This window comes from Orycteropus afer, unplaced genomic scaffold (assembly GCF_000298275.1).
Source record: "Orycteropus afer afer isolate SDZICR_OR568_19922 unplaced genomic scaffold, OryAfe1.0 scaffold00180, whole genome shotgun sequence".
NCBI classification, from domain to species: Eukaryota; Metazoa; Chordata; class Mammalia; order Tubulidentata; family Orycteropodidae; genus Orycteropus; species Orycteropus afer.
Window position 1 is genome coordinate 4,963,074 of NW_006921767.1, and position 9,732 is coordinate 4,972,805.

General features: G+C 40.3%; 1 protein-coding gene across 1 annotated transcript in view; it reads right to left on the minus strand.

The window, feature by feature from the left end:
- The window catches only part of GXYLT2 (glucoside xylosyltransferase 2), a 217,163-nt gene that overhangs the window by 6,263 nt on the left and 201,168 nt on the right, over nucleotides 1-9,732 (minus strand). Inside the window, exon 6 of the mRNA XM_007947328.2 lies at nucleotides 2,550-2,722. Within this exon, the coding sequence (XP_007945519.1) occupies nucleotides 2,550-2,722 (173 nt within the window). The remainder of the gene's footprint in view (nucleotides 1-2,549; nucleotides 2,723-9,732) is intronic.

Genomic DNA, 9,732 nt, shown 5'->3' on the forward strand with positions numbered 1-9,732 from the left:
TTTTGAATTCCTTATCAGGGAGTTCCAATGCTGCTTCTTCTCCAGGATGTGTTTTGGGTCTGTATCCTGGTCCCTTGTTTCTCCTGCTTTATCTTGCTTCTTTGTATGGACTGTGATGCTCTGTTGTCTCCAAGGCATTGTAACGTTTTTGTGTTTATATTTAATTGGTGATTGTATGTTGGAGTGACCTGTCCACGATTTACATTTCTTTGTTTGGTTTGTATGTTATCTATGCAAGCAGGGTACTGTGCTGTGCTCCTCTATTCACTAGTTGGAGCACTTATACATTCACCACCTGTCTCCTTTTCTGTCGTCAGCCTCTCATATGTCCCTGCCGACCTTGGCAAATAGAGCCTATTCTTAGGTCCGTGGAATCCAAATGAGAATGCTATCATTTTAAAATCCAAAATGGTTGTCACTTGTAAAGATTCAAAATGGCTGCAACCCTGGTCACTTTAAATATCTAAAATGGTCACCACTTGTAAACATTCAAAATGGCTGCACCCTCAGTCACTTTAAAAATCCAAAATGGCTGCCACATGTAAACAATCAAAATGGCTGTGCCCTCCAGACAACAGAAAGTCAACAGCTCAGGTTGTCTCCCTCCTTGCTGTTTCCCTTCCTAGCTATAGGCCACCAGCGCAGCCCATGAGGGCTGATCTTTAGGTCAATTCTCAGGTCCCAACACCACTTGTAAATATTCAGGCTATGCAGAATTGCTGATAGTCCGCAGCTCTGACCGTCTCAGTACTCACTGTTTTCGTTCAGATTTTTCCACTCGTTGGTGCCTAATCCACTTCTGTATCATTCCTCTTAATGCTCAGGAGTCCAAGATTATCTTCTGTATCTCTGTCAAATGATTTTCTTTTCTTTGTTGAAGAGGGTCTGTGTCACTTGTCTGCCTATTCCTCCATTTTACCAGAAGTCCAGTACTGCAGTTTTCTTGAGGCAGCTGTAGTCAAGGACTAAGGCCTCTGCCTTCAGCCACGCTCAAAGCATATTTGCATTCCTATCCCAGGCAACTCCATTCATGGCATTCTTATTAAGGATCTTAACAAAACCATTTTTTTTTTTTTTCCCTTTTGACTCAATATCTTTCCTGTCCCAGTCTTTTCCCATCTCCTTCCCCCTCACTTGACCTACAGGTCAGTAAGAAGCAGAAGTCTTTTGTTTGGTGCTTCTCAGCAGTAGGATGATTCCTCCTGTCTGTGTGGCATCTATCTTATCTTTGTCAGTGCTGCTCTATGTGGAAAAATCAAGCTGTGGGGAGCCCTTTTAATCTTTTGCCTGCAATGTTGCAATGAGGGAATAAAGCTTTAATTGTTATTGTCTGTTTGGCTCATTGTCTAATTGACCACTTTGACACCTGAATGCATGACAAGTTGGAGCTAGCAACCAGGTAACATATTTAGTTTGAACTCAATAACGTTTTATTTTTATTGCATTACCTTTGTTGTTAGCTGCCGTCAAGTTGTCTTTGACTCATGTTGACCTTATATGTAACACAATGAACCTTGCCTGGTTCTGCACTATCTTCGTGATCGTTTGTGCATTTGGCAAGATCATCTCCCAGCACTATATCCAACAAGATTCTGTTGTAATCCAGAGGGTTTCCAATGACTGGTTTTGCAAAGTAGATCACCAGGTATTTTTTCCTAGTCTGTCTTAGTCTGGAAGCCACTAAAACCTGTTCACTATGGGTGACTCTGCTGGTCTTTGAAATATCAGTGACCTAGTTTCCAGCATCACAGCAACACATGTGCAAGCCACCACAGTATGACAAACTGACTGATAGGTGGTGGGTATTATCTTTACCCTTACCTAATTTGGTGACACAGCGATTAATTCTTGGGCTGCTAACCAAAAGCTCAGCCGTTCAAACCTACTAGCTGCTCTATGGGAGATAGTTGTGGCAGTCTGCTTCTGTAAAGATTTACAGTCTTGGAAAACTTACAGGGAAATTCTACTCTATCCTATAGGGTCTCTATGAGTCAGAATTAGACTCGATGGCAATGGGTTTGGTTTTCTTGGTTTTTAATACTCTCTATTATGGCAAAAGGTACAGGATTTCCCCTTATTAAATAAACTTTCATCCTGAAGTAAATTTATATAAGCGAAAAAAATGAGTGACTTATTTGGAGACAGTAAATAAAAACTGGCTACACTAGAATATTAGGTGGTATGTGGATATAATGAAACTAGAGTGACTGGGGGAGCTCTGGTAGCGTAGTGGCTAAGGCACTTGACTGCTAACCAGAAGGCTGGCGGTTCAAACCCACCAGCCACTCCTCAGAAGGAAGATTGGGCAATCCTACTTCCGTAGTGATACTGCCTCAGAAACCTAAGGAGGGGTCGCTGTGAGTCAGGTCTGACTCGATGGCACATAACAACAACAACAACAACAACAGAGTGACTGGAGTTAGGGTAAATCAGTGTAACTCAAAGCTTCTGGAGAACCATTTGGCCTTCAAAGGGGCTGATGACCAAGAGTCCATTTGCTTCCTGCTGATAAGTACGTGGCTGCCTGGCACTGGCAGGAGTACACTTACATCCCGTATTGCTTCATACAATGCTTTAAAAGTTGGCTGCTTATCATCATGGTAGACACCTCGGTTCCCATGCAGAACAGACACACCTTCACGTTCGGCCTCTTTGCAGTTGCTTCCATACATGCAGTGATCAGGACGGTAGTTCCAATGGCAGGGGAACACGTAGAGACACTCTGGTGGTGACAAAGAAAGATATATATCCATAGTGTCAGCTCACATCTTATGCCTGGTGATTAAACCAATGGTTCTAGACACTGTAGGCTGTACAAAATGCACATGAGTGTGATCATGAGTCAAAGAACCAATTTCAAGATATTTGTTAAACTTGTGATATCAGGAATTAAAGGCACAAGCATTAGTGATATTTTAAATTTCATCTAAAGAAGTAAGATAGTATAGCATTTTGGAAAAAATGGTACACTTGGGCATCAAGCAGCTTGGGTCCCAATCCCAACACTTGCACTCACAGTGAAACTTAGGTCTAATGTCTTAACCTCCTTGTGCTCCAATTTCCTCATGTATAAAATGGGAATCACAGGACTGCTCCTTTATTTGATGATTAAGTGGGGAAAAAAAAAAAAAAAGGCACGTAAAATGCGTGCCAGAGTGCCAAGCACACAGTTGTGCTGTATAATGTTAGCTATTATCACAATCAATTCTTTGCAGTTTTTGTGCAATGGACAGATATGGAAAATAGGAGTCAAGCTTGAAGCAAAGATTCCTCCTTCGATTACAAAGAAGGGAAAAAAATGAAAAAACATAACATTAAAGAGAAAAAAATGAAAGAATGAAACAAAAAAATCCCTATGCCAAGGCAACTATATTCTTGGTGTGTGTATATGTGCACATGCACCTATATGTTTATGTTTTATAAATCTCTAACCTAGTGGTTCATAACCAGGGGTTATTTTACCCTTGAGAACATGGCAGTTGTCACAACAGTGGTGGGGTGGTACTGGTATCTAGGTGTAGAAACCAAGGATACAGCTAAATATCTTATAATGCACAGGACAGCCCCCACAACAAAGGGTTATGTCAGTAGGATTAAAGTTGAGAAACTGCTCTAATTCTACTGAATTCAGAAAATTTCCCTTTGATGGCTGGCATCATAAAATTAACAAGTTCATGACCCCCTAATTTCCTGGTTCCTCAGCTTGACTTTTTTACGGGCTGGAATTAGAGGAGTTATGGATCAAAGGTCTCTGCAAATGGTATCACTGATCATGAGAAAGTCTCAGTGAGAGAGCACAGAAGGAGTGGGGCAAATCAATGACACTGCTGGAAGACTAACTTAAAGAAGGGCTTGTAGGTGGGTCGAAGGCATCCTCTTCTCATGCAGAAGACAATGCTTAGAAATTACTTGCAGAAAGCTTCAAGATGAAAAGCAAAGAATGATGAGATCATCACATTGCCCCTCTGGCAGACCATGTATATTTCCAAGGTTTGGTCTTTCAGAGGCTACAGTGACACGCAGGAACCTCTATCAAATTCCTAATGGTTCATAATGCACTACTAGATTTGCCTTTTCACAGAAGAACTTCATTCCACCATGATCTTTACCTTCACAAGTATATATGCTTCATTGTCCATAGGCAAGGCAGAGTAGGGTCATCCTGCAGCCACACTACTTAGAGTTGCATTTCAACTCTTCTATGTATTACCTGTGTGACCTCTCTGCTCTTTAGTTCTCCCTCATCTTTAAAAGGAGAAGTGTAATAAGCTACCTACTAGGGCAGAGGAGTCCCAGGGTGGCACAAATGGTCAAGTGCATGGCTACTAGCTGAAAGGTTGGAGGTTCAAGTTTATCCAGAGGCACCTTGGAAGAATGGCCTGGTGATCTACTTCCAAAAAAATCCTGTGGAGGTTAGTTCTACTCTCATACACACAGGGTCACCATGAGTTGGAATCAAATGGGTGGCAACTTTTTTTTTTTTTTTTAAAATAGGAAGGATATGAGAATTAAATGAGGGAAAACATCTAAAAGGGCTTTTGAGCAGTGCCTGGCACAGAATAAGTTCCCCACAACCCTCTTGCTTCCTTTTTTAACCCAATGGGTCACATATCACTCATTTAGGGCACCCACCTAGGCATCTGTACTTGCAATCTCTGCTTGCATATCTGAAAATGTTCCCTACTGAGTAAACTTTCTAGAGCCCATCTGTGTCTTTATAGATGCATTAAACATCCAAATAAACAAATACCTATCAAATGAATGCCTAATATGTACACTGTGGGCAAAGCAAGTAACAGGAAAATCCATTCCCTGCCTTCATGGAGTTTAAGGTGTGGTGATGAAAGGCTTTGCCTCTTCCCAAGTAGTTTAGGACTCCACGACAGCAGACAACCATTTCTTCTCTCTTTGTAGCCTCCTCAGAGGATTGAGCCCAGTAAGTTAAAGTAGAAACGGGCTTTGGTGGCATAGTGCCTAAGGCATTTGACTGCTAACCAGAAGGCTGCTCTTTCAAATCCACCAGCCACTCCTCAGAAGGAAGACTGGGCAATCTACTTCTGTAGAGATACTGCTCAGAAACCCAAGAGGGAGTAGCTATGAGTTGAGTCAATTAGACGACAGTGAGTTTGAGTTTGAGGTTCCAATGTGGCTTCCATCTGCTTTACAATGTTGCTAAGTTACTCAAATACATCAATTTAGAAGCAGTACTAATCCACAGGAGCTCTGGTGGCATAGTGTCTAAGGCATTTGACTACCAACCAGAAGGCCAGTGGTTCAAACCCATCAGCCACTCCTCAATATATTGATGGGTTTTGTTTTCTTATCTAATCTGCAACTCTTCATCTCTTGAGTGGTGCATTTAATCCATTAACATTCAGTGTAATTATTGATAAGTATGAATTTGTTGCTGTCATTTTGTTATGTGTTTTTTCATGGTGTCCCTGGTTTCTTTGTTCCATATTATTTTCTGTGCTGAGCTCATTATGTTTATTAGTCATGTTATCATTTCCTTTGTTGCTGTTGTTTTAGTATTTGCTAAATATTTGTGCCTGTCCTCTTTTCATTGTGATGTGAAGGTTTGTCATTTTTCTTTGAGGTTACCCTGTGATTTATAATTTTCTCCCTGAGTTTAGAAAAGTCCATTCTATCTTGCAACTCTCTTGACTTTCTCACCATTTAGAAGTTCTGTAACTACATTATTTTTTCCTTCTTTTTGGTTTGTAGTTCCCATCATTTGCCAATTGATGTCTCTGGTTCCCTGTTTACAATCTTGTAAGCTTATTTTACTTTGGATACTTCCATAACTGGGTTGGTTTCTGGGTTATGTCATCATGTGTATTAATGGTCAGTTATTGTCTGCTATTATTGGTTCTCTGTTCAAAGGTCTCCCTTTAGTATTTCTTGTAAGGTTGGTCTGGTTTTAACAAAGTCCCTTAGTTTCTGCTTATCTGGAAATCTCCTAATTTCACCATCATATTTGAGGGACATTTTTGCTTGGTTGAAAATTTTTCTCTTTCACGGTTTCATATATACCATCCCATTGCCTTCTCGCTTGCATGGTTTCTGCTGAGAAATTAGAGCTTATTCTTATTGGTTGCCCTTTTTAGGTAACTTTTCATTTTTCCCATACTACTTTCAGGATTTTCTCTCTGTGGTTTTGGTGAGTTTGATGATGATATATTTTAGTGATTTTCTTTTGGGGTCTATACTGTTTGGGGCTCATTGAACTTCCTGAATGGATATATTCTCATCTTTTATCATATCAGGAAAGTTCTCTTCCAACAAATCTTGAACAATATTCTCAGTGGTTTTATTTTTCTCTTCCTGTTCTGGAATTCTGATTACACATAGGTTATTCCTTTTGATGGTATCGCACATGAACCTTAGGCTTTCTTCATTTTGTTTTGCTCTTTTGTCTGATTGATCCCTTTCCAAAAAAGCATTGAGGTATTTGTTTTCAATCTCATTAATTCTGTCTTTCATTGATTGGATTCTCTCCTTTGCCAAGTCAATGTGTTATCTATTTCTGAAAATTTAGTATTAATCTTCTGGATTTCTATCTGTAGATTTTGTATCATTACTAATTTTTCATTTATTTTGTCAATTTGTTCCTGTACTGTCTTTTGAAATCGTTCTGGGGTTTTGTCTGTGTTTTCCTTATTTTGTCAATATTTTCCTTGATCCGTCTCTCAGTCTGTTGAAGGTACCTAAATATAATTCTTTTGAACACATTATCATGGAGTTCTAATGCTGCTTCTTCCTCAGGGATGTGTTCTGGGTCTGTATCCTGCTCCCTTACTTCCACCATTTTATTTTGCTTTTTTGTGTGAACAGTGATGGTCTGTTGTCTCCAAGACATTATGATTTATTGTATTTATATTAATTGGTGATTTTATGTTGGAGTGATTCACCCAAGATTTTTTTTTTTTCTGGATGTATCTGAGTAAGCAGAGTATTGTGCTCCCCTATTCACTATTTGGCAGCACTTATGCACTCACCACCCGTCTCTTGGTGGGTGTGACAGAGAATGAGAGTAGCTGCACAGATCTCTGTTAACTATTTGTGGAGAGAAGTTAAAGGTCAGGCTCTTATTGGTGGTTGTGTATCACTGGCCAGTTGGTATAGAAGGAAGTGGTGGCTCTCACTCAGGAAGTGGACCTGCAGGAAGTGCAGGTGTGGTTGAGTTATGTGGGCATGGTGGCTGTGTCTCACTCAGTTAGATAAAAACAAGAATTCAAAAACCATCAAAAAAGTAAAAGCAAGAGGACAAAAAACACATACTGCACAAACACACAGGAACAATCACCAAAAAGAGAGAGAGAGAAAAAAAGAGGAAATAGAATAAATGAGAGAAAATATTTAAAGAGATACCTTAAAAAAACCAAAAGAAATATGAATAGAAAGGGAGGGGGACCTGTAATATATTTGGAGGGGGGGAACAAGAGAAAAGAGGTAGAGTAGGACAACAATAAGAAAAAATGGGAAAAATGCAAAAAGAAAAATAAGGAATGGGAGAAAAGAAAAAAAATGGGAACCAGGAAGAGGGAAGAGAGAGAGAGCTGAAAACTGGAACCTGGGAAGGGAAGAAGAAACAATAACAATAAAAAGGATGAAAAACAGAAAAAATAATGCAAAACAAACTATAAAAAGAAAGGAAAAAAAATTTAGGCAGGGCAGTGCTGGGCACCCAGGCTCTGTTGGAGCACACAGACTGGGATGGAATTCCTGCTGGCCCAGAAGGTGGGTGGGAGTGAGGGATGGCCGCACCTCCATTCACCAAGATGGTGTGGGGTATAAGAGTAACAAAGGGAATGATGAACCTTTTAAGACCGATATGTCCTTGGAGTCCCTGGCAAGTAGAGCCTATTCTTAGGTCCCTGGAATCTGAGAGAACGCTATCCCTTTAAATATCCAAAATGGTCAAATGGCTTGTAAACATTCAAAAATGGTTGCGTCCTCCACACAGCCAAAAGTCCACAGCTCAGCCTGTCTCCCTCTTCACTGCTTCCCCACCAATGGAGTCCTCTGTGCAGCCCTCGGCTAGCAAGGCTGATTTTTAGAATAATTCTTAGGTCCTAACACTATTTGGAAGCATCCAAGCTGTCTGTGCCATCAGGATCACTGACAGACCGCAGCTCCATATGTCTCCTTTTTTGGTGTTTTCATGCAGGTTATTCTACTAGTTGGAGTTTAGTCCACTTCTGTATCCTTCCTTTCAAAGCTCAGGATTCCAGGATTATCTTCTGTATCTGTTAATTGGTTCCTCTTTTCTTTGTTGAAGAGGGTTTCTGTAGTTTGTCTGCCTATTCTGCCATCTTATCGGAACTCCCTCTGCTTAGCTGAAAGAACTAAAGAAAAATTTAAGCCTTGAGTTGTAATACCGAAAGACTCTAAGGGCAAAATATTGAACAACGGGAAGCTACCCGGCCAACTGATTGGAAAAGATCCTTATCTGTACCATTCCAAAGAAAGGTGATTCAATAGAATGAGGAAATTATCAAACAATGTCATTAATACTACACAAGGTAAAATTTGGCTAAAGATACTTCAAAAACAGTTGCAGCTGTATATTGACAGGGCATTTCCAGAAATGCAAGCTGGACTCAGAAGAGGATGTGGAATAAGGGACATCATTGCTGATGTCAGATGGATGTTGGCTGAAAGCAAACACTACCAGAAAGATGTTTACCTGTGTTTTACTGACTATGCAAATGCATTCTACTGTGTGGATCCTAACAAATTATGGATAACACTGAGAAGAATGGGAATTCCAGAACGCTTCATTGTGCTCATGAGGAACCTGTACATAGACCAAGAGACAATTGTTCAAACATAACAAGGGGATACTGCATGGTTTAAAATCAGAAAAGTTATGTGTCAAGGTGGTATTTTTTCACCATATTTATTCAATCTGTATGCTGAGCAAATAATCTGAGAAGCAGGACTACATGAAGAAAAACATAGTATCAGGGTTGGAGGAAGTCCCACTAACAACCTGTCATATGAGATGGAATGACCTTGCTTGCTGAAAGTGAAGAGGACTTGAATCATTCACTGACAAGGATCAAAGTCTACAGCCTTCAGTATGGATTATACCCCAACATAAAAACAGGGAAAAACCCTCACAGCTGGACCAATAAGCAATATCATGCTAAATGGAGAAAAAAATTACACAATTAATCATATTTTGGTCATGTTGTCAGAAGGGACAAGTTCCTAGAGAAGGATATCATGCTGGGTAAAGTATAGGGTCAGTGAAAATTAGGAAGACTCTCAACAAGATAGATTGACACAGTGACTACAACAATGGGTTCAAACATGGCAAGGATTGTGAGCATGGTGAAGGACCAAACAGTGTTCCCTTCTGTTGTACATAGGGTCACTGTGAGTTGAAACCAACTCAATGGCATCTAACAACAACCACATGGGCAGCTAATCTTCAACAAAAAGCTAAAATCCAGGATATGGGAACGAGACAGTCTTTTTAACAAATGAGGCTGGCAAAACTGGATATCCATTTGTAGAAAAATGAAACAGGATCCACAACTCACACCATATGCAAAAATAACTGAAGATGGATGTGATAGTTGGAGCTGTGTGTCAACTTGGCTGGACCCCAGTTCTGTGTGGTTGTTCCCATGATGGGATCAGATGACTGTGTTCTGAGTGGCCAGTCTGCCCAAGGGGAGTTTCCCTAGGGGTGTGGCCTGCTTCCAAGATATCCAGGGACAT